Genomic DNA, 21,333 nt, shown 5'->3' on the forward strand with positions numbered 1-21,333 from the left:
TCCATTCTAAAGTGTATAATTCAGCGCTTTGTGATGAATTTTTCGAGCTTCTGCTTTTTTATCTGGCAAGGTACCTTATGACAAGTAGTTGACGATTGGTGTCATCCAGTTTGGTGTGATTGCCGAACATACACAGACTTCTCTCATGATTGTTGAAGGGTTTGTTAGTACTTCTACGCGGAGGTCTTTGGCGAGGTGTTCGAAGCTAACTGATGTTATATTGCTAGAGCATCGGCTTGTTTGTTTTCGCCCCGTTTCACGTGTTTCACCATGCATGTGACGAAGGTTCCCATTAGCGCCTTAGCTTGCGCTAAGTATGATGCCATCTTTTCGTCTTTTGCATCATATGACCCTTCTATTTGATTTGCCACCAACATTGAGTCGATGTGGGCCGCCAAATGCTGAGCCCCCAGTTTTTTGGCGATTCTTAATCCTGACAACGACGCTTCATACTCTACCTCGTTATTTGTGCTTTTGAATTCTAGACGTATTGTGTATGTGAAGTCTTGCCCCTCTGTATAGGTTATTTTTAACCCTGCGCAAGCGCCTTCATCATTAGATGCTCCGTCAGTGAACAATTTCAATATTTGTTCTTTTTGTTGCTCGGAGGGAGGTTCCATCTCCTTTCGGCATTCTTTTTCTTTCCCTAAGGTACTTCTGCCATGATGTCCGCCAAAACCTGACCTTTGATAGCTAGTCTGGGTTTGTATTCGATGGCGTATTCTCTTAACTCTATCGCCCACTTAGCTAGCCTTCCGGATAATTTGGCTTGCTTAACATGTTTTGTAGGAGATAATTGGTTAGAACGTGTACTGGGTGTCCTTGAAAGTACCTTCTCAAACGGTACACTGTTTGTACTAGTTATAGAACCAGTTTTTCCAAAGTGAAATATCTTGTTTCTGCATCTGCCAAAGTACGACTTACGTAATAAATAGGTGTTTGAATGCCGCCTCTTTCTACCATCACCACCGTGCTAATTGCTCTTTCTGAAGCCGCTAAATATATTACCAGCGGTTCTTTGGCTTGTGGTACCATCAGCGTTGGCATTTCTGCTAAACGCGACTTGATTTCTTGGAACGCCGCCACAGCTTCCGCTGTCCATCTAAACTGAGACTTTTTAAGACAATTCCATAAGGTTGAGACAAACGAGAAGGACTTTTCAGCATGGCTTGACAAGAATCTATTGAGTGCGACCAACCGGGCGTTAAGTGTTTGTACTTGCTTGATGGTTTTTGGAGAAGGAAGTTTTAGTATCGCCTCCACTTTATCTGGATTGGCTTTGAAGCCTCCTTTTGTCACAATCACTCCCAGGAATTTTCCTTCTTCCATCCCGAAGGAGCATTTTTCTGGGTTAAGCTTCATGCTGATTTGGTGCAGCGTTTTGAAAGTTTCTTCAATGTCTTTCAGCATTTTTACTTCTCTATCGCTTCTGATTACCAAGTCGTTCATGTAGACTTCTAGATTTTTCCTAGTTTGGGACTTGAATTCTTTGTTCATTAATCGCTGATACGTGGACCCTGCATTCTTGAGGCCAAATGGCATCATCTTGTAACAGTATGTCCCATTTTTTTTTGGAACGCCGTTTTGTCTTGATCTTCTGCCGCCATGTGGATTTGGTGGTACCCTTTATATGCGTCCAAGAAACATTTGAACTGAAAGGGAACAAGTGTTTCTGGTAAAGGGTAGCAATCCTTGGGGTATGCTTTATTGAGATCCTTGAAATCGATGCACATGCGCCATTGGCCATTTGCCTTTGGTACCATCACCAGGTTGGCTACCCATGTTTGGTATTGAATTTCGCGGATTATTCCTGCGTCTATCAGTTGTTGAACTTGTTCATTACAAGCTTTTGCTTGCTCTAGTCCCATCTTTCTCTGCTTCTGTACAACTGGGACAAAAGTCGGATTGACTTTCAATTTATGTTCCGCCTTGGTCATTGGAACTCCTGTCATATCCGCCGGGGTCCATGCGAATACATCCATATTGCTGACAAGTAGCCTTTTCAGCGCGACTCGCACTTTATCAGAAGGGTAGGCCCGTTGTTTATGCTTTGTTCTGGGAACTTCCTGTTGAGGATCCATTTCTCCACTTCCCTTGCTTTGTTTGTTTTTAACATTTTTTGTGGTGGCATTTCTACTTCCGCCACATGACATTCTTTGTTGGCATGGATCATCGCCACCCCTGTGGGAGTTGGTACCCCCAATATGCCATGGGCTGTTGAGGGATTGGCATTGAAGTCTCCAATCGCCTCCCTCCCCAGTATTACGTCGTAGTGGGGGTGTGACGTTTCCATGACCAAGAAATCCACATCTTCTGTTCTTGAGTGTATCCCGTTAGTGAGCATAACTGGGAACGTTACCTGTCCCAGCGGGTATTCAATACTTTGATTGAAACCTGTTATTGGGGTGTTGACAGGTGTCAGCCTCCGCTTATCTTTGTCTTCCAATAAATCAAAACATTGGTGTTACATGATGTCAGACGTCGCCCCCGCATCAATGAAGAAACGAGGTGTCCGGTAATGGCCGAAAACTGTTGTGACCATTAGCGATGCCTTCTTGTTCACTCCTCCTTTTACTTTTGGGAAAACCACTTGTTCTTCTTTCCATGCGGCATATCCCACCTGGCTATGCTCTTTAGTTCTCATGCCGCCAGAGATCATGTTGGCATGCAGGTCTTTGATTTTCTTTTTTGGCCTTCCAATGTCTCGAGGAGGTGGCCGCTTGTTTCTTCCTTTGATACTTTTAACTAGGTGCTCTAATCTTCCATTTTTTACGTACTCTTCAATGGCATCTTTTAAATTTGAACACTAATTAGTTGTGTGACCATGCTGCTCATGATAGTCACAGTAACTTTTCAAGCCCGTTTTTTGCCCTAGTTTGATTGGAGCCGGTTTTTTAAGTTGGATACCTTCCGTATACATTATCATTATCTGCGCTGAGCTTTTGGTCAGCGGAGTCCATCTGTTGGGCGAATGTGTCTGCCCTTTTTGTTTGCTTTTGAATGGATCATACCACGTGCTCTCCTTCTGCTGATTTTCATGGTTTTATCTCAACCATACAAGACATCTTTTTGCCTTGACGGGCTCTGTTGATATCATTTCTTGCGTCGCTACGCATTAATTCCTTGCCTAAACCCTTTTTCTATTCGCGCGTACCTTTTGGCCGCTGTCATAATATCGTCCCAGCGATGGGGCATGCCATCTCTGCTCGTAAGGTTTTGAATCAGGTCATCGCACCTTACGTTTTGGCGGAAAGCTGCCCGCAGAAGTTCTTCGCCAACACCACCAATGTTCAACCTCTCATGGTTAAACCTGGTGATGAAATCTTCCAGCGTTTCATTATCCCTTCTTGTCACGGTAAGGATGTCTGCTGGATTACTGATGTGGCGCCGCTGTTGGATAAAGTGTCGGGTGAACTTGCTTGTTAAGTCATCCCAACTGGTGACCTGTCCTTCTGGCAATCTTTCGAACCAAGTCCTTGCTGCCCCGACCAAGGTTAGTGTAAAAATGTGACACCATAATGGCATGATCCACCCTGACACTAACTCGGCGTCTATATAAGTTTGCAAGTGATCATCTGGATCGATAGGCCATCGTATTGGCCTACCGTTGGCGGAATTTGGGTTTTCAGATAATTCCGCCTCTGCGATCCTTCTTATGAACTTTGACTTTCCTACCGATGTTGTTGGTCGGTAGGGTTTGGAAAAGTCCTCATTCGCGTCTGGATGATACTTTATCAGCTTTTTATCGGCAGCGTCTAGACCCCTCCAGCTTGCTTCATAGTCAGGGTCGTCCAGACGCGATCGATGTGACTTGTCTTCCGGCTGGTGTTTTGTCAGCTGGTGTTTTGGTTTTTTGTCGAGTGGTTGGCGTTTTTTCGGCTAGTGTTCTTGTACGATTTGGATTTGACTCCTCCTCGTCTTCTTTATCTTCATCTTCACCATTACTACTAGTTTCCCCGTCGAACAACGTTCTTGGTCGAATGACTGCTGCCATTCTTTCTTGGACTTTGGCCATGAGTTTTTGTTGTTCACCATCTAACCAGGCCATTATATCTGGTGGTATGGTCGTTTGTGAATGTGACTTCGTTTTGGATTTGTCCGTAACGGAAAGGCGGAGGGTGGACGCATCAGCGGTGCCTCCACCACTACCCATTACGTCAAGAATTTCTATGTTTCCTTCTTGGTTGGCCTTTGACTACCGGCCAACCTCTTTGGCTGGGGTTTTTGCCACTCATCTAGGTCAAGGAAGGAGTGTGTTAAGAGTTTTTACTATTCTAGCACTATGCATGGATGGCGCTAATGAAGAAACACAAATCCACCCCTTAGGTCTAACACGTTAGTCCAAGGTTAGTGGTTATGTATTCCCCACGATGGGTTATAATCCTTCTTGGCGCAGATGAGTATATCCTACAAAACAGAACACTGTGAGCTCGTTACGAGGAATGGGGGGATTCTCTCATAACCTCCTTCTGGCGTAAGAATCAGTATTTGGTAATATGAAGGAAATATATTGAGAGAGAGTTCTAATATTGGATCGTGGATCCTTTACCATTTGGATTTACCTTGGTATTTATAGCATGAGGAGAGAGAGTATGACCAACTGCTCTGTCAGGCTTTTCACCAATTATATTCTCCACTCGTGCGGTTGTGGAGGTTGGTGGACATCATGGCTTTGACATTGGCGTGTTGTACTATTTTGTACCGTCTTTTATGTGTGGTTCAATCACATTGGTTGGGTGATATTTCCGATGTATATTCTTCCTTTTTGTCCCATGCTGGTGGAAATCTTAGCACTACCATTCCCGATGTGTCAGGGAATGTTTATTATAATGTGCTATATTTATGGCGCCATGCAGTCCGCAGGGCGTATAGTTTTGTCCACCACATGGTCCGCCCAGTGCTTGGTTTATTCACCTAGCCGGTGTTATATTAATTTGGGCTGGGTTTAGTACCCTACAAGATCCTTTTTGAATAAGAGTTATAAGAAGATGGATCCATTTGTTGGTTTGGCAATAACAAAATAAATAAAAAAGTCAATGGCACCTTTTTTTGGTTTGGGGAAACAGAAAGATATATGTACTTAAGTGCAGGGACTACTTTTTTTTCATATATGAATACATGTATCTAACTCTATCAAACTTTGATTTTACCATTTAGTGGCAGACCGATCTTACGAGCATGTCTAACACATAGAGCACGGTGTTGGTAATTTCCATATTATTAGGCCCGTCATGTGTTGGTCAACGGGTTGGACCTATTAGGACTGTGGAATTCATTAATGATGCAATGGGTTTTTGGGGTTACAATTGTGCTTTTATATTTGGTAATTACTTGTTGGCCAAGTTAGGGTCACCGTATAAATACATAACCATGTTTAGGGTTATGGAATTGTGAGAGGGATTATTGTATTCAAGCTCTGTGCTAGTTTATTTATTATAATAATACGAGAGGTTTACTAAAATATCGTGTGCTCGTTTGTGTTTTCATTATCAATTCGTTCTTGAATTTGCATCAGAGCCAGATAAGTTTTTCTTGATTGATCAACGCCGTGATCGATTAAATCATCCCAACTCATTATTTCCGTTTGCCAAAATTCGTTCTTGATTGGTAATAATAAAATTCAAATAGAGGTTTTTTTTGTCAAATTTGTGCCGACAAGAAGTTCAAAGAAAAAATAATAGTAAAGTTGATTTATTACTTTCTTTGGTTCGTACGAGACCAAGATAGAAAAAAATGAATAAGCAGGAGGTTTCATTTTTATTTTCGTGGTTCAAGAAACGTTGATCGACTTATTTTTCGTGGTTATGGTTTGACGAAAAACAATGAGTGATAAAGAAACAACGAAGACGAGCAGTGGGAGCGGCAGCGGGAACCCGAATGTGTTCCAAAGTCCCATGCTTACCTCTACCAATTACACGATATGGGCTATTCGAATGAAGGTACTCTTGAACATGCATAAGGTTTGGGATACCATTGATCCGGGTGCAACCGATGATGATAAAAACAACATCGCGATAGCGTTGATTTATCAGTCGATCAAGGAAGCAACAGTCATGCAATTGGGTAATATTGAGTCGGCCAAGGAAATTTGGAACGCGATTAAGGAGACAATATTGCAAACCCTCATGAATGAGTTTGATGGTATGAGGATGAAAAAGACGAAAACCATTGATGAGTTTGTGGCGAAACTCTTGTGTACGGCGTCGAAGGAAGCGAGTTTAGGAGAGATGATCGAGGAAACTAAGATGGTCAAGAAGTTCCAAGTCTACCCCGAAGTAAGTTTTTTCAAATTGTTGCCTCTCTTGAACAAACTTCGGATTTCAAAACTGTTGGGTTTGTAGATGTGGTGGGATGTTTAAAACCATACGAGGAGCAGATTCGGGAAAAAGACATGCATTCCAAAACCCAAGGTAAGCTTATGTTTCAAATCTTTGAATCCTCAAGTAGTCGGTACAATGATCGTGAGTCCACTCGTGGAGGTCGTGGAGGAGGACGAGGAAGTGGTGTTCGCGGGTCGGGTTAAACTCACGATTATCAAGAAAACGCCATGAACCAGAAAACCATGAACATAAGGGCAAACCCCGGGACCTCTCAAAGGTTCAATGTTATCGATGTGATGAGTTTAGACACTTTGTCCATAATTGTCCCAACCGAAAACCAAAAGTTCAAGGTGAAGCAAAGTTAGCTGAAGCATCCGAGACAAGGGATCCATCAATATTTATGATTAAGAGGTTCTGGAAACAGTTTTCTAGAATGAAAAGAAGGTTATAGCCGGAAACTATGAGTCTAAAGATGGTGATGAATGGTACTTGGATAACAGCGCGAGTAACCACATGACGGGTAACAAGTCTTTCTTTTCTGAACTTAACAATCGTGTCACGGGAAATGTTAAGTTTGGGGATGACTCCTACGTTAATATAAGTGGTAAGGGGTCGATTTTATTTGAGGCTAAAAGAGGTGAACATCGTTTGCTTACGGATGTTTATTCTATACCGAGTCTTCGAAGCAATATTATAAGTCTCGGGCAACAATTAAACAAATTCTTCAGTTTATTCAATGAACTGTTGGATGTGGGATTAGGTATAAACGAGGCGGATCAAAGGAGTTGATCGATATAGTGATAGTAGCCATAACTTTGATGAAGACGATGGAAGAAGCACTACCGGTCATGTGTTCTATTATGGGGGAGCCCCGATTCCTTGGTGCTCATAAAAGCAATGTACCGTAGCGCTTTCATCATGCGAGGCGGTATACATTGCGGCAAGTTCAGCTGCAGGACAAGCCGTATGGTTAGGTGAATTGTTGACGGAATTGATCGGAAGGAAATTTCAAGAACTGGTATTAAATATTGATAGCACCTCGGTGATTTCCTTGGTTAAAAATCTTGTTTTTCATAGTCGGAGCAAGCACATAAAGTCCCGATTTCACTATATACGAAAATGTGTGGAGCGGAAGGAGTTAACGGTGGAGCACATTAGTGGCAAGGAACAACGAGCTGACATTCTTATGAAAGCACTTGCGAGAATCAAGTTTGACGAGATGAGAAGATTGCTCGGTGTTGAAGATCTCCTAGTTTCGAGTCGGAAATTAGGGGGTGGTTGTTGGTAATTTTCATAATATTAGGCCTGCCACGTGTTGGTGACCGGGTTGTACCTATTGGCCTTCATTAATGATTAATAGGTTTATGGGGTTACAATTCGGCTTTTACATTTGTTAATTACTTGTTGGCCAAGTGAGGGACACCCTATAAATACATAGCCTTTAGGGTTATAGAATTGTGAGGGGATTATTGTATTCAAGTTTTGGGCTAGTTTCTTGATTATAATAATACGAGAGGTTTACCTAAATATCGTGTGCTCGTTTGTGTTTCTGTTATCAATTCGTTCTTGACACGGCACCGAATTAACCCTTCGCAATGAACGGGTACAATTGCTAGTTATTATTGAGCCCAACCAATATTTATGAGGTTTTAATTTTTATTTATAAAAGATGCGTCGAATCACTTTTAAGGTTTTAGTTTGATGTGAAGGCTAAATAATTTTTCAGTTTTATAATTTAAAAAAGTATATATATATATATATATATATATAATATATATATAAAAGTTTGGGCCGCAAAAAGTGCATCATGGTCGGGTATCCAGTTGCCCATACTTAGGGCCGACCTTGGCAAAATTCAATTTGTTTCACTTATATTTTGTGTCCACTTCGATGGAGTGAATTTACGGGGTTGAGTTACTCTATAAATACCAATAAAAAATGATAAGCGTATGAAGCAATAATTGATTAATATGTATTAATTGGGAACTAGAGAAAAAATTGTATAAAAGTACTAGTACATATTTTCACTATTTACATGCAAGTTACATGTTAGTTCTTCCATCATTTTAAAACTTCTATAACTTTTTTCATATGATACTTTTTATATAAAAAATCAATATAATAACAAACGTTTTTTAATCTTTAATAAGTGTATGAATTTGTTATATAAAAATTAAAACAAAATTACATTATTGTGTATTTTTTCGTCATTGTGTGTATGTGTGTGTGTTTTAAGTCATCGTGGCATTCAAATAATCATTGTGTGTTTTTAAAATTAATTAAATCGTTGTGTAATAATATGTAAATATAATAATAAAATACAATAAATTATTCAATACATAAAAACACAATGATGAATACATATTACACAATAACCTAAAACATAAAACACAATGGTGAATACATGTAACACAATAACCTGAAATGTAAAACGCAATGAAAGCTACGTGATACACAATCACATGAACGTATACTCTTTTTCTCAAATTAAGTGAATGACACATGCCAATCCGAACAAAAGACAATGAACATATTACACAATTACTAAAACAAAATAATAAATAGAAAGAAAAATGATAAGCACAAAAACACAATGACGAACAAAAAGACACAATGAAGTAATCTTTGTTTTAATTGCTATAAATATGAATACCAGTTGAAAAAACACAATAACCAAAATTTATAACACAATGCATAGAAAACCTAAATTAAAAAATAACATGAACAATCAATAACACAATATATAAAACCCACTAATTTATTATTTTGTTTTTATATAACAATATAATACTCATATTAAAGATGAAAAAACGATCGTTACAATGGTGATTTTAAAAAAAAAAAAAGTAAGGCGTCCGGGTCGACGTCCGGGCCGGGTCTGAAAACATTGTTCTATACATACATACATACATACAGGGTTGGTATCATTTAAGAACTCTAAAAAAATTAAGAACTCTTAGGAACTCTAAACAACCAAACGTTTTTTTAATTTTTTTATGTATTAACATTATTTAAAAGTAGTTTTATCATATTTTATATAAAAAGTTTTGATTACATATGTTAATCACAAGTTTACATGTGTGTAAAATTTATAACTAACAAATTTACATAGGTGTAAAAAAAGCATAGATATGTATAAAAACTAATTTTCAAAATTGTAATTGTAAATATAGATATAGAAAATGACAAAACTACACTCAATTATTTATTAAAAACGTTAGTTTTCAAGAGTTCCTTCAAGTTATTAAATAATTTAACAGTTCTGTAATGATACTCATCCCATATATATATATATATATATACACACTATATATATAAAGCATGAGTGAGGGACCTCTTAAATTTTAAGAGATACCAAACTTGTTGCTTTTAGTACAAAGTATAATGCATAAAATTAAGACACTTTAGGGGCAATTTTGTATTTTGACAATTTTGTCTTTTAGCAAAAGCAAAATCTTACGGTTTATTTTTAATTTATTCAAAAATAAATACAAGCTTGGTCCTTTAACATTAATCACATTTTGTTAATTTATATAATAGTTACATATATACCCCTTATTTTAAACCAACTACCCCGACGACGTTTAAACGTTTATAACTTTTTCACACGCTAATATTTTTTTTAAAACATTATACCATTAAAACGAGTATTTTATTCTCTTTAATTTGAGTATGGTATTACTATACTTTTTTCATTCAAAAACTTAACGTGTTACGTGATGACTATTAAAGATTGGCAAACGAATCGGGCGGGTTCGGCAGTTCGGGTCATGGGTCTAAAAGGTTAAGGTTGGAATGAGTCGATACAAAAAGGTTAATTTGGTTTGGGTCAGGACGGGTTTGGGTTGAAAGGAGTCGAGTCATAACGAATTTTGGTTAGAAAATTATCAAGCGGAACGGGTTGCAGGACATGACGAGTTCAATGTAGCGTTAAGTGCGCACCAACACCTGACTGAGCGTGCACAATCGTTGTGTGACGTGCTTACTAACACCGGTTAAGATTCCAATATCGCAATACGAGTATAATATCGTTGGGTTACGGGCGTATTATTATGAAGTCACACACATACAGAGACAGTAACACCGGTTACGCATCCGATGTCATGTTTGCGTGCATACCTCGCCGCATCGTGCGGGCACGCAGCTAGTATATATACATATATATATATATATGTGTGTGTATTAAAATTTGATTCACAAGTTAGTTTCTCATTTTCTTTTAAATTAAATAAAAGATATTAATTGAGTGTCAATACAAAGTTTACAAACTGATTTGTTAAGAGATTGTAAACTGTTATGTTAAAATTTGTCAAGTAGTGTACTAAAGAAAAATGTTTTTATGTTCCCGCTCAAATGTGGAGGAAAAATTTAAGTCATTATCGCAATAATGAACGTAGGTTTTCCGCATCGTTACTTCTCGCGAAAGGACTTTGTTTTCGTAATTACTATTTGTTAACCAGATTTGAAACTTTTAACAACTTATGTGCACAGATTTGGGTTTGTTACTTCGTAATTGGGAATTTAAATTCGTTATTTAATTGATTATGTGAAAGATGTGTATTCAATGTATATATAAATAGTTATATATAGATCTATTCAATAATGATGCATTGAACAATTGACTGCGACGCACCGAAAGGTGACACGCTGAAAAAGTGATTGTGACGCACCAAATGCTGACGCGCTAAAAAAGTGTAAGTGACCAAGTGAATGTGTTTATTTAACCAAGTGATTGTAACCAGGAGAATGCGACGAATTGACCAAGTGAATGTGAATTATTGAATGTGTGTGCATATATATTGATTGATGGTTATTGAATGGGATATTGCGTTATCGTTATAGTTGTTGTCCTATTGAATAAATTTTACTCAGACGTGCATATTTCGTTTATATGTGCGTAGGTAACATGACTACTCGGAAGGATCTGATCAAAGGTTCAAGGGGAAATTAAAGATTCAAGAAATTTTGAAATGCAAATAATGATTTGTACTAAATTGTGACATTGTAAATGTTTTGTAGCTCTCAATGTTGCTTGTTTTGATTTTCTTCACATTTATATTATCTTTTACTTTTAACTTAGCGACTTCATACATGATCTGGTCATACCTTCTGTGTCGATTTGATTGATCTCTTCACGATTCGCTTCTGATTCTGTTGATTCTGTACCTTTGCGGTTGGTATTTTCTCCTAAAACGACATTTTTGTCTTCTGTTTCAAGTTTTGTGTCCGGTTTTGCTTGATCTGAATCTACATGTCATTCGTAAATATCAATTAAATGACTAGGGCTCAGATATACCGATAACAAAGTGATAACAATATGTGCCTAAGTATGAAACTAAAAATTGCAATATTAAGGAATAAAAAATGGAGACAAACCTATACAAGTTAAAGCATGTATACTAATTAGAATTATAAGTTTTAATAAATCAAACTAAAATTTTGAATATCTATTATCACAAACAAAAAAAACTTATTTTTTATCAAGTAAAATTTAATATTTTACATGTAAAATAACACTTTTTATTAACAGTTTACACGTAAAATAATAAATCTTATTAACATTTTATATGTTAAACAGCAGTTGTTTAAGATTTGGAATGCCAAAAATAATATTTTACATGCAAAATAACACTTTTCATTAATATTTTACACGTAAAACAGCAGATCTTATTAACATTTTACATGTAAAATAACAGTTATTTAAGATTTTACATGTAAAACAACACATTTCATTATAATTGTAATGTAAATTCAATAATGATATATATATATATATATATTAAAAACCAACCTATGGTTATCTCACGGAATTTAGTGTTCATGAACATCAACAGGTTATGTTTTTATGCGTGTACAAGACAATGCGAGTTTCAATGTGGCGGTTATAATTTATTTGTGCATTTTTCTTTTCCTACTGTCTTTTCACCGTCACATGTAAAAGAAAAGACCCCCCCCCCCCACAACCTAAAAAAACTAACCCCGAATCCGTAAAATCTAAACCCCCTCTAAAAAGTTATCCCTAAAAGCTAAATTAAACCTGAAAGCTAAACCAAGTTTTTTTAATAGGAGATGCTAGATAAACATTTTTCTTTTTTCTTATTTTATTTTTCGTTTTTCTGTGTTTTATAATTTTTTTAATTATTTTTTGGAGTTTTTTTCTTTCATTTACAAAAATGATTTGATGTAGGTGATTGAGGATGTAACATAAGGATGCGCGAGAAATGATCAAGGGTTAGGAATAGGGGGGGTCTTCGGGTTCATTTTTTGGTTTTTGAGTTGGGTTCTTCGGTTTTGAGGTTTTAAATCTTGACCCGAAACCCAACCCAAATCTCTCACGGGTTTTTCGGGTTTGATTAATTCGGGTCCCGGTTTTTTGGGTTGGGTTAACTGGGTTTCGAGTATCCTAGAAAAAAAATTAAAAAACTACGATTCTAAAATTAAAATAACATATTCTTCTTTGCTTGTAACAAAATACTCAAATAATAAAACAGCATAACTAAAACAATTTAAAAGAAGAGTAAAACTAACTCGAACCATAATCGTCTTTAATCGGGCGTGATTTGATTGTTCGATTACGGTTGTTGTTATTAATTAACGAAAAACATAAAAAACTATAAACCATCGATCCATAATAGTTGGAATGACAATAGTCAACTAGAGTCAGATTCTAATAACTTTCGTGGCTAAGACTTAGCATATTATACCTAGACTTATAATTAATTTCAAAACTAATAAAAGTGTATTCTAGTTTACCCGGAAATTATAAATCTAACCCATGAACCAACCCGAAATTACTTCGGTTCGGGTTCGGGTCCTTTGAGGTACGGTACGTGTTTTTCTCGGGTTGGGTTTCGAGTTTAGGGTAAAAGTGACAACCCTAGCTGAAAAGGGAGTTTTCCAGTTCCTCACTGTTTTGGAGTTACTCAATAAAGTCACTCATATATATATCTATAATATATATAAACGTAACCATAAAAATCCTACATGTCGCCATTTGGTTGCTCCCCATTTTTTGGAGTCACCTGATTTGCTTGATTTTTAAATGGAGACTTATTATGCATTTGACCCAAAATTCACTGGTATGGGCTTACCAAAACCCATATATACCTTAAATTGGTTATAACATCTCATTAAATTAAAAATTATTCTCATCAAATTATTGATGTGAAAATCCTATAAAATAGGATGTACTAAAAATTATTATATTATTACAAATTATTATTTTTTTAAAAAATATATTATTTATAATTAAAAAACAATTTTATAGTAAAAAAATAAGCGGGTCCTGAGTCTCAACAAACTCAGATAACTTTTAAATCGGGCTATAACATCTTAGTTATTTATGAAACTCTTTTCTTATCAAACTCTAAGTACATTATAAATTTCCTTACAATAATAAAATTAAACTCCAAAACAGTATATAAATATTAAAAACAAATAATGTAAATAGTCACCGTAATACGGGGATAAAAACTAGTATAAATATATATACATATATAATATTTTTACGCAAAATAAAATAATAATATAACATAATAAAGTAAATAAAAGAACTTAGTTAAGAAAAGTGAAACTAATAAATACATTAAGTTCTTTGCATCATGTATCTTTTATGTTATTTTTATTATGAAAAAAAAGTTTAAAAATATGAAAAAACAGCAGGAAAGAAAGGTGTGCAAAGAAAAATGTGCAAACACAAGTGTAACTAACTAAATATTATTTTTTAAAAAACATGATCAAATACATTTTATTCTTAACATGAAAACGGTAAGAACTAATTTGTTGTTATGATTATGTTTATTTTTATAGGTGTTTGCTGCTATTTTTTGTTCGTATTTGCTAATTTTCGATTATGAGACATTATAAGTATTTGCTTATTTATATTTTGTTGTTATTATTAGATGTTTTCTTTTGCTGTTATAAGTATTTGCTGGTATATGCTGTTATTATTTTGTTCTTGATTTTGATTCTTTTGTTGTAGTTTTTAGGTTCTTTTCTTTGTTATTATAAATCATTGTTTATGTAGATTGGTATTGTAGTTGGTATTGTTTCTTACGTTCGCATTTTTAAATAAATTGACATTATTTCTTACGTACTCATGTTAAGATCAAAATGTACATGAACATTCCCCTATTTTTTTAATCATCTTCTTTCCTTTCAAACTTGTTGGAAAATTTTCTCTAAGATATTTTTTTTCTTCTTCATTCTCTTCTCTCTCCTTTTTTTTTCTTAGTATTTCACGTGGGTCAGTGTCAAATTTTTATGTGGGTCGGTTATGATATTTTCGTATTCATAACACTAATTTTTATTTTATCATAGGCTTTTGATGGTTTAATTACCATATGTTGGAAATTCGGAGTTAATACGTCCTTGGTACACCGAACTTTAGCTTAATGTACATTGATATGACTAGAGGAGACATTTATAGTAGAGAGGGGGACATAGTTAATTAGGTCTGGTGTACTACGTTAGTTAATGAGGAAAGATGAAAACTTCTTAATTACGGAAATATGAAAAGAAGACAAATTATTTGTATGGGACCCTTATTTGTATGAACTTACAGAGGGGGTCATGGATTAATTAGGTTTGGTGGTAACTTCTACTCTTTTGGTTAATGAGGAGAAATGAACACGATTATTTTTTAAACCGCGTTTAAAGATGCCATTAACATCTGAGTGAGATTTTTTGAGACAAGATGTTAACTTTCTTTAATGATTTTGATGCTTTAAGTCTGATTTAGCCAGTAACACCATCACACCATCAGGGAGTATATTATAAAAGTAATAAACGAGGGGGACCAGGCTCAAATTTTTGGCTGAAAGCAGGTGAAATTACACTACGTATAAAAATTTCCAGGCGAAAAACAACTAAATTTACACTAATACGTGAAAAAACAGTGGGGACCGGGGCCACCCCTGGCCTTTGATATCCTTCGCCAGTGAGCAGACACACCACTGTATGAAAACCCCATTGAGTAAGGTTTCAAACCTGAAACTTCTTAATTACCATAAATATGAAGAGAAGACTAATTAATGTGAGTAGATATTTTGTGTTTTATGTAGCGAACACACATACTCTCTTATCTATATCTCTTCTCTGTCTAAAATCATAGTGTTTTATGTAGCGAACACACATACGCTCTTATCTATATCTCTTCTCTGTCTAAAATCATCACACTACAATCCGTAATTTCAACCTACAACCATTTAATTGAAGAAAATACGTATGTTCCACCAACATGTCCCCTTGAGTACTAATGTGTATAGATGTGAAATGACAAAACAAAAATGCCAATAAAACCAAGTCATAGTAAAACCATTGGCGGAATGAGAAAAGTTGGTTTAGTGAGTAAAAAATGACTCCTTTTCATAATGAAAATAATCTCTAAGCAGTTTAACACATAATTCATTTAACTTGTTAAATCCCCTGCGTGAAGCAGCAGAAAATTAGTTTCGGTCGGTATCTCGATTTATTATGGTACTGATACTCAGTATCGCAACAAAAAGAATAAAACCAAATATTATAGTTATGATATGCCTAATAAGATATTAATACGTGTTTACATCGATTGAAAACCATAGATAAGAATAAAGTCGTGATATGTCCAATAGGATATCAAATGCGTTTTATGTCAATCGAAAACCACCATAGGTGATATTGGTTCCATATAGAGTTTGGATTTTATTTTGAATGTTTGTAACGATATAGACGGGTGAGGGTTGCATGGGTTAACATGGTTAACATGGGTATTAGTTTTAACATCCGATTTATAATCAACCATTGATTGAACCGGCTGTGAAGCGTACTCCAAGGGTGATCAGCAATGATGGGAGGCGTAAGTTTGGTTGCGGCTTTAGGGTCAATGGTAATGAAGTATAATCGCTTTGATACCATAAAAGAGTTTAGGGAGATCATATCTTCATCGACATTGTACAAATCAAACCCCTATATACAATTTATGATAAATGAGAGAATAGATAAACATAACAGTAACTATAGCATTTTGTTTATAAATAATATATCCTTCAACTATTACTTATATTGGTAATAAATAGAAATTTGGGGGGTGGGGAGGGGGGGGTGAGGATTTAGTTCGCATAATGTTTTAGAATGGAATTAAATTTTTTATGACAATTGAAATTAGAGAAATATCTTTGAAATTCTTAACGCGTTTGGTTATAAGAGTATTCTTATCTCATTCATCATCTTCTACATCATCTTTAAATTTAAAAAACTCTACTAAACACCATCGTTTATATGCCTTAACCTTAAATTATAAAAATTGTTGTTTAACCACACTTCTTATATATAAAAAGTTAAAATTCATCATTTTTTAAATTATTGTGAGAGTATAAAAACAATAAATAAAATTTTTTCTGTGAGTATAATAATAATAAAAATGGGGATGGGTTGTAGTAGATTTTTAAAAATGCGTATTAAATTTTGGAAAGGATGAATATTTGTGTGAATGCTATAAGTTTGTGTACGGAATTGAAAGGTTGAGTTATTATATAAAGGTCAACAAAAATGAGAAATGTAAGAAGACATAATAAAATGGCATGTGTTAAATGAGGACCAAAGGAAAAATGATTTAAACATAATAGTACGCATTTTATTTCTTCACATGCAAATCACAAGTTAATTCCACCATCATTTCTAAACGTCTATAACTTTTTCAAATGATATTTAAAAAAAATATTCACCATAATAACAAACGTTTTTTTATCTTTAATATGAGTATGATTTTGTTATAAACAAATAAAAAAAGTTTTTACGTCATTGTGTCTTTTTGATTACCATTGTGTCTATTTTCGTCATTGTGTTTTTCAACAAATCATTGTGTTTTTTTAAATACGAATAACACCGTTGTGTAACAAATTATCTAATACATAAAGCACAATTATGAATACATATTACACAATAACCTAAAATGTAAAACACATTTTCTCTCCAATAACCTGATCTGAAACGTAAAACACAATGTAATCTACATATTATACAATGACTTAAACGTAATACACAATAAACATAATACTATTTTCTTAAATTAAGTGAACGTTGAGCACAATGACTAAAATACAATGATAATTAGAAAGACAAAATGTTAAGCATAAGGTCACAATGACGAACAAACAGACACAATGACGTAATCTTTGTTTTAATTTTTTATCTTTAATATGAGTAACAATTGAAAAACACAATAAACAAAATTTATAAGATAATGCATAGAAAACCCAATTAAAAAAACATAGTGGACAACCAAATAGCACAATATAAAAAAAACCACCAACTGTTTTTTATTATTATATAACAATATAATATTCATATGAAAGATAAAAAAAGCTTGTTATTATGGTAAAAAAAAAGCTTCTAAAAAATGACGTAAGAAAAAGTTATAGACGTTTTAAATGATGGAGGAATTGACTTGTACCTTACATGCAGGGAGAGAAAACCATCATAAGTTAGTTATTACATTCATGCTCTTCTCATAAATATTTATTCTTAAATTAATCTTCATAATTCAATCTAAGATCAATGGATTATATTTTTTTTCTCGCTCTTCTTATTTTTGTTTTACTTGTATTTTAACCTTGCCTTTTGAATTGAAATAGAAAAATGACAAAAAAGACATAATTGCCCTTAAATTAACTAAATATAAATCCAAGATACAAAACTCCGTTATGCTTTCAATATTCATAAGCCACCAGCCCCCACCATCGTCTCCGGTTACAACCATCCCCATAGCTCCCCACCACCACCACCACTACCACTTACCCCTCTTGCTTCAACGTATCTCTTTCTATTCTCTTTTATCATCTTATACCTATCTTGACTACAAATTTTAAAATGAAAAACATGACAGATCTCGTTCAAATTACGTTAGTGGTGGTGGCTAGAATTTCGTTGATGGTGGCCGAACAAATTATCAGTGATGTGGAGATGATTAATGAGAAGTAGTAATAGGTTAGGGTTAATTATGTAATCTTATAAAATCCTGGACGGTTGTGTTGGAGGATTATGAATTTCATCAATTGAAGGATTCATTGGAAAGTAATTCAAATTCAGATTTCTTTCCTTAATCAATCAAACAGGCCAATAGGCAGTGTTTGATATGGAGTAATGTAATAAACGAGATAATGAAATGGATATGATAATGAAACAGAAGAGGTAATGGAATGAATCATTATCATTCCATTTAGATGTTTCGTAACCATGTGAGAATAGTGGTGGTGGTGGTGGTGAAAGGTTGGTGGCAACAGTGGTGGGTGATAATAGTGATTGGTGGTGTTGAGAGGGTGGCGGCGGCTGGGTTTGTGTTGGTGGTGGAGGATGGTGGGGGTGATATAGTGTGAAAGAATGAATGAAATAAGAAAATAAAAATAAGAGGATAGCTCAAATTAATTTGAAGTGTTTTAAAAGAAATAATAGACATGGTAAGGCTAAGGGTGGTGGGGCGCTAACCTCGGGGCGAAATAGACGTGGCAGCCGCGCACGCCACTACCACCATCTCGCAATCGGGGGCGCGAATGCCCGGGGTGAGCCGGACCACGGGGCTCAAAGAGCCGTTGGGACATGGAGGTGCTCAAAAGAGCCGTTAGGGCTTGGGTTTTAAAAAATATATTTTTTTAACCTATATATACCAATTCACCTCATTCTCTCTTATTCTTTTAAAAAACCACACTTTCCCTATACCAAAACTATGTTTCTCTCCATTTTTATAAATGGTATCGTCTTCGTCTTCCAATTCTTCCGAAGAAGACGAACTCATTTGTCAAGCGGTTTAAACGATGATAAATTTTGTGATCGATCGAAGACGCCCTCGAGCCCCATTATTCCGGCAACCACGTCATCGTGATTAAAAGACTGCTAATGAAACTTTGATACGTCACTATTTTATCCCCGATTCCGCATATGGTGAGGAAAGTTTTAAAACCCATTTTCGAATGACGAGGCGATTATTCATGCGTCTAGCAAATGACTTGCTAGAGCACTTTGAGTATGTTCAACAAAGGGATGACGCTAGACGTAATCCCGGGTTAACAACTACTCAAATAATTACCGCCGCTTTTCGGCAACTAGCGTATGACGTTGGCTCGGACATATTGGACGAGTATCTACAAATGGCTAAAAAGACCGGACGCGATTCACTTAACCACTTTTGTAGAGGTATATAGTTTTAATATAATTTTATTATTTACATTTATTTATAAAATTTGAAATATTTAGATAAGTTACATAATTTTAATAATTATATTTAGGGGTCATATCGCTATACAAGCGGATATACTTACATAAACCAGCAATGTATGATATCCAATGCATATACGAGGTGTACAGTGAAAGGCATGGTTTCCTCGGGATATTTGGTAGCCTTGATTGTATGCATGTTGGTTGGGCTATGTGTCCTACTGCTTGGCTAGGTCAATACCATAGAGGTGATCACCCCGGCCCTACTAATATTGTACTTGAGGCGGGTGGCGTCACAGGATCCTCGGTTTTGGCATGCGTTCTTTGGGGTTGCCGGGTCAAATAATGACCTCAATGTTATCGATCAATCACCGAATTCGATGACCTTATCGACGGGGTTGAACCACCTCAAGCTTTTTTTTTTTCAAACGAATAACACTTCAAGTACGGTTACTAACTTGTTGATGGTACTTACAACGAATAGGGGACACTAGTTCAAGCTTATGTGTCTCCACTTTCTGACAAACGAAAGTACTTCACGAAGAAACAAGAATCGGAAAGAAGAGACATCGAAAGGTCGTTTGGAGTCCTAAAGAAAAAATGGGGAATGCTGGCGAATCCAATAAAATTTTGGACAATGGAGAAGATAACGGAAGTCGTCTACACATGTGTAATCCTACATAACATGATACTAGAAGGGGAGGGTCACGCTATTTATCAAAACTACCAAGGTGATATTCCAAGATAAGAATCGACGATCACCAATGAACAACGGCTCAAGAACTTAAATATCATCAAGAGCCGTGAGATACATGGCAACCTTCAGCATGAGTTGGTCGAGCATTTGTGGGAAAGAATACTCGATAATCTTGTATTAGACTAGTAATAGTTTAAATTATTATTAATGTCATGTTTTATATAATTATTAAAGTAATGTTTTAAATTATTATTAATGTAACATAATAATTTTTATTAGAAAAGTAGTATTTAAAACAAAAATTCAATCAAGCCCCGGATCACCTGAACCACTACACCCTCTGGGCTTAAATATATTGGATCACTTTGGGGTGGATCAAACCCCATTACCCTTAGCCTAACAGATGTACATTTTAAGGCTAAGGGTAGTGGGGCTTAATCCACCCCCCAAGTGATCCAATATATTTACGACACGTGAGGCGCTGACGTGGCACAGTATCAAGCCTCAGAGGGTGTAGTGGTCCAGATGATCCAGGGCTTGATTGAATTTTTTTTATAAACACAAAAATACTAAATTAAAAAAAAAACATCTCCATTCTCCCTCTCCAAACCTCCTTCTTGCCAGCGCCACCTTCAGAACCGAGAAACTCTCTCTCTCTCTCTCACACACACACTTCTCACCATATTCCTAACGTTAACTAACACAAGTTCCGGTCAGTGGCTCGGAACCGACGACCACCAAACACTACACCGCCGTCATATACAACAACATCCATTAATCTCTCTCCATCTCACAAGCTCCAACGGCTCTTTTGTGTCCCGTGGACCGGCTCGCCCCGGACAACCGCGTCCTTGTTCACACAAAGATGGTAGTGGTGTGCGTGGCTGCCACGTCGTCCGCGCCCCTTGGTCCGCACCCCACTACTCCCTGCCTTAATGGTATTGTATCGCAAGGTAAAATTCCGGTGTCTTTGGAAGATGCCTCAGAGTTAGTATGGGTTTTACGAAGAAAAAGATGCTAACCTTAAAAATTGGAACCTAGAAAAAGGGTTGGTCCAATCATTAATGTTATTAAATATTACTAGTAATTTAATTTTTTTTATATTAATTAATTTTGAATTGATAAGAC

The 21,333-nt window shown here is 35.7% G+C and overlaps 3 protein-coding genes across 3 annotated transcripts; 2 read left to right on the forward strand and 1 right to left on the reverse strand.

Moving 5' to 3' along the window:
- Nucleotides 1-215: 215 nt before the first annotated feature.
- LOC143594250 (uncharacterized) lies at nucleotides 216-620 on the reverse strand. The gene has a single exon (XM_077073603.1). The coding sequence runs from the start codon at nucleotides 618-620 to the stop codon at nucleotides 216-218; it is 405 nt and encodes a 134-aa protein (XP_076929718.1).
- A 5,202-nt stretch (nucleotides 621-5,822) lies between these two features.
- Nucleotides 5,823-7,109, forward strand: LOC143594251 (uncharacterized). The gene is made up of 2 exons (XM_077073604.1): nucleotides 5,823-6,275; nucleotides 6,753-7,109. The coding sequence occupies exons 1-2, from the start codon at nucleotides 5,823-5,825 to the stop codon at nucleotides 7,107-7,109; spliced, it is 810 nt and encodes a 269-aa protein (XP_076929719.1).
- A 12,173-nt stretch (nucleotides 7,110-19,282) lies between these two features.
- Nucleotides 19,283-19,854, forward strand: LOC143594252 (uncharacterized). Its single transcript, XM_077073605.1, has 2 exons — nucleotides 19,283-19,487; nucleotides 19,580-19,854. Exons 1-2 carry the CDS (start codon nucleotides 19,283-19,285, stop codon nucleotides 19,852-19,854), a joined length of 480 nt encoding a protein of 159 aa, XP_076929720.1.
- Nucleotides 19,855-21,333: the final 1,479 nt, after the last annotated feature.

The sequence above is a fragment of the Bidens hawaiensis genome, unplaced genomic scaffold (assembly GCF_021521415.1).
Source record: "Bidens hawaiensis isolate Kalapana, Puna unplaced genomic scaffold, B.hawaiensis_p1.1 tig00043412_1, whole genome shotgun sequence".
NCBI lineage: Eukaryota > Viridiplantae > Streptophyta > Magnoliopsida > Asterales > Asteraceae > Bidens > Bidens hawaiensis.

What these genes read in the sequence shown, in the direction of transcription:
- LOC143594251 (XM_077073604.1), top strand. Translation starts at nt 5,823, where the DNA reads ATGAGTGATAAAGAAACAACGAAGACGAGCAGTGGGAGCGGCAGCGGG. An exon ending in AGTTCCAAGTCTACCCCGAA is followed by an intron (nt 6,276 to 6,752) that starts GTAAGTTTTTTC and finishes ACAGTTTTCTAG; the next exon opens with AATGAAAAGAAGGTTATAGC.
- LOC143594252 (XM_077073605.1), top strand. Translation starts at nt 19,283, where the DNA reads ATGCGTCTAGCAAATGACTTGCTAGAGCACTTTGAGTATGTTCAACAA. An exon ending in ACTTAACCACTTTTGTAGAG is followed by an intron (nt 19,488 to 19,579) that starts GTATATAGTTTT and finishes AATTATATTTAG; the next exon opens with GGGTCATATCGCTATACAAG.
- LOC143594250 (XM_077073603.1), bottom strand. Translation starts at nt 620, where the DNA reads ATGGAACCTCCCTCCGAGCAACAAAAAGAACAAATATTGAAATTGTTC.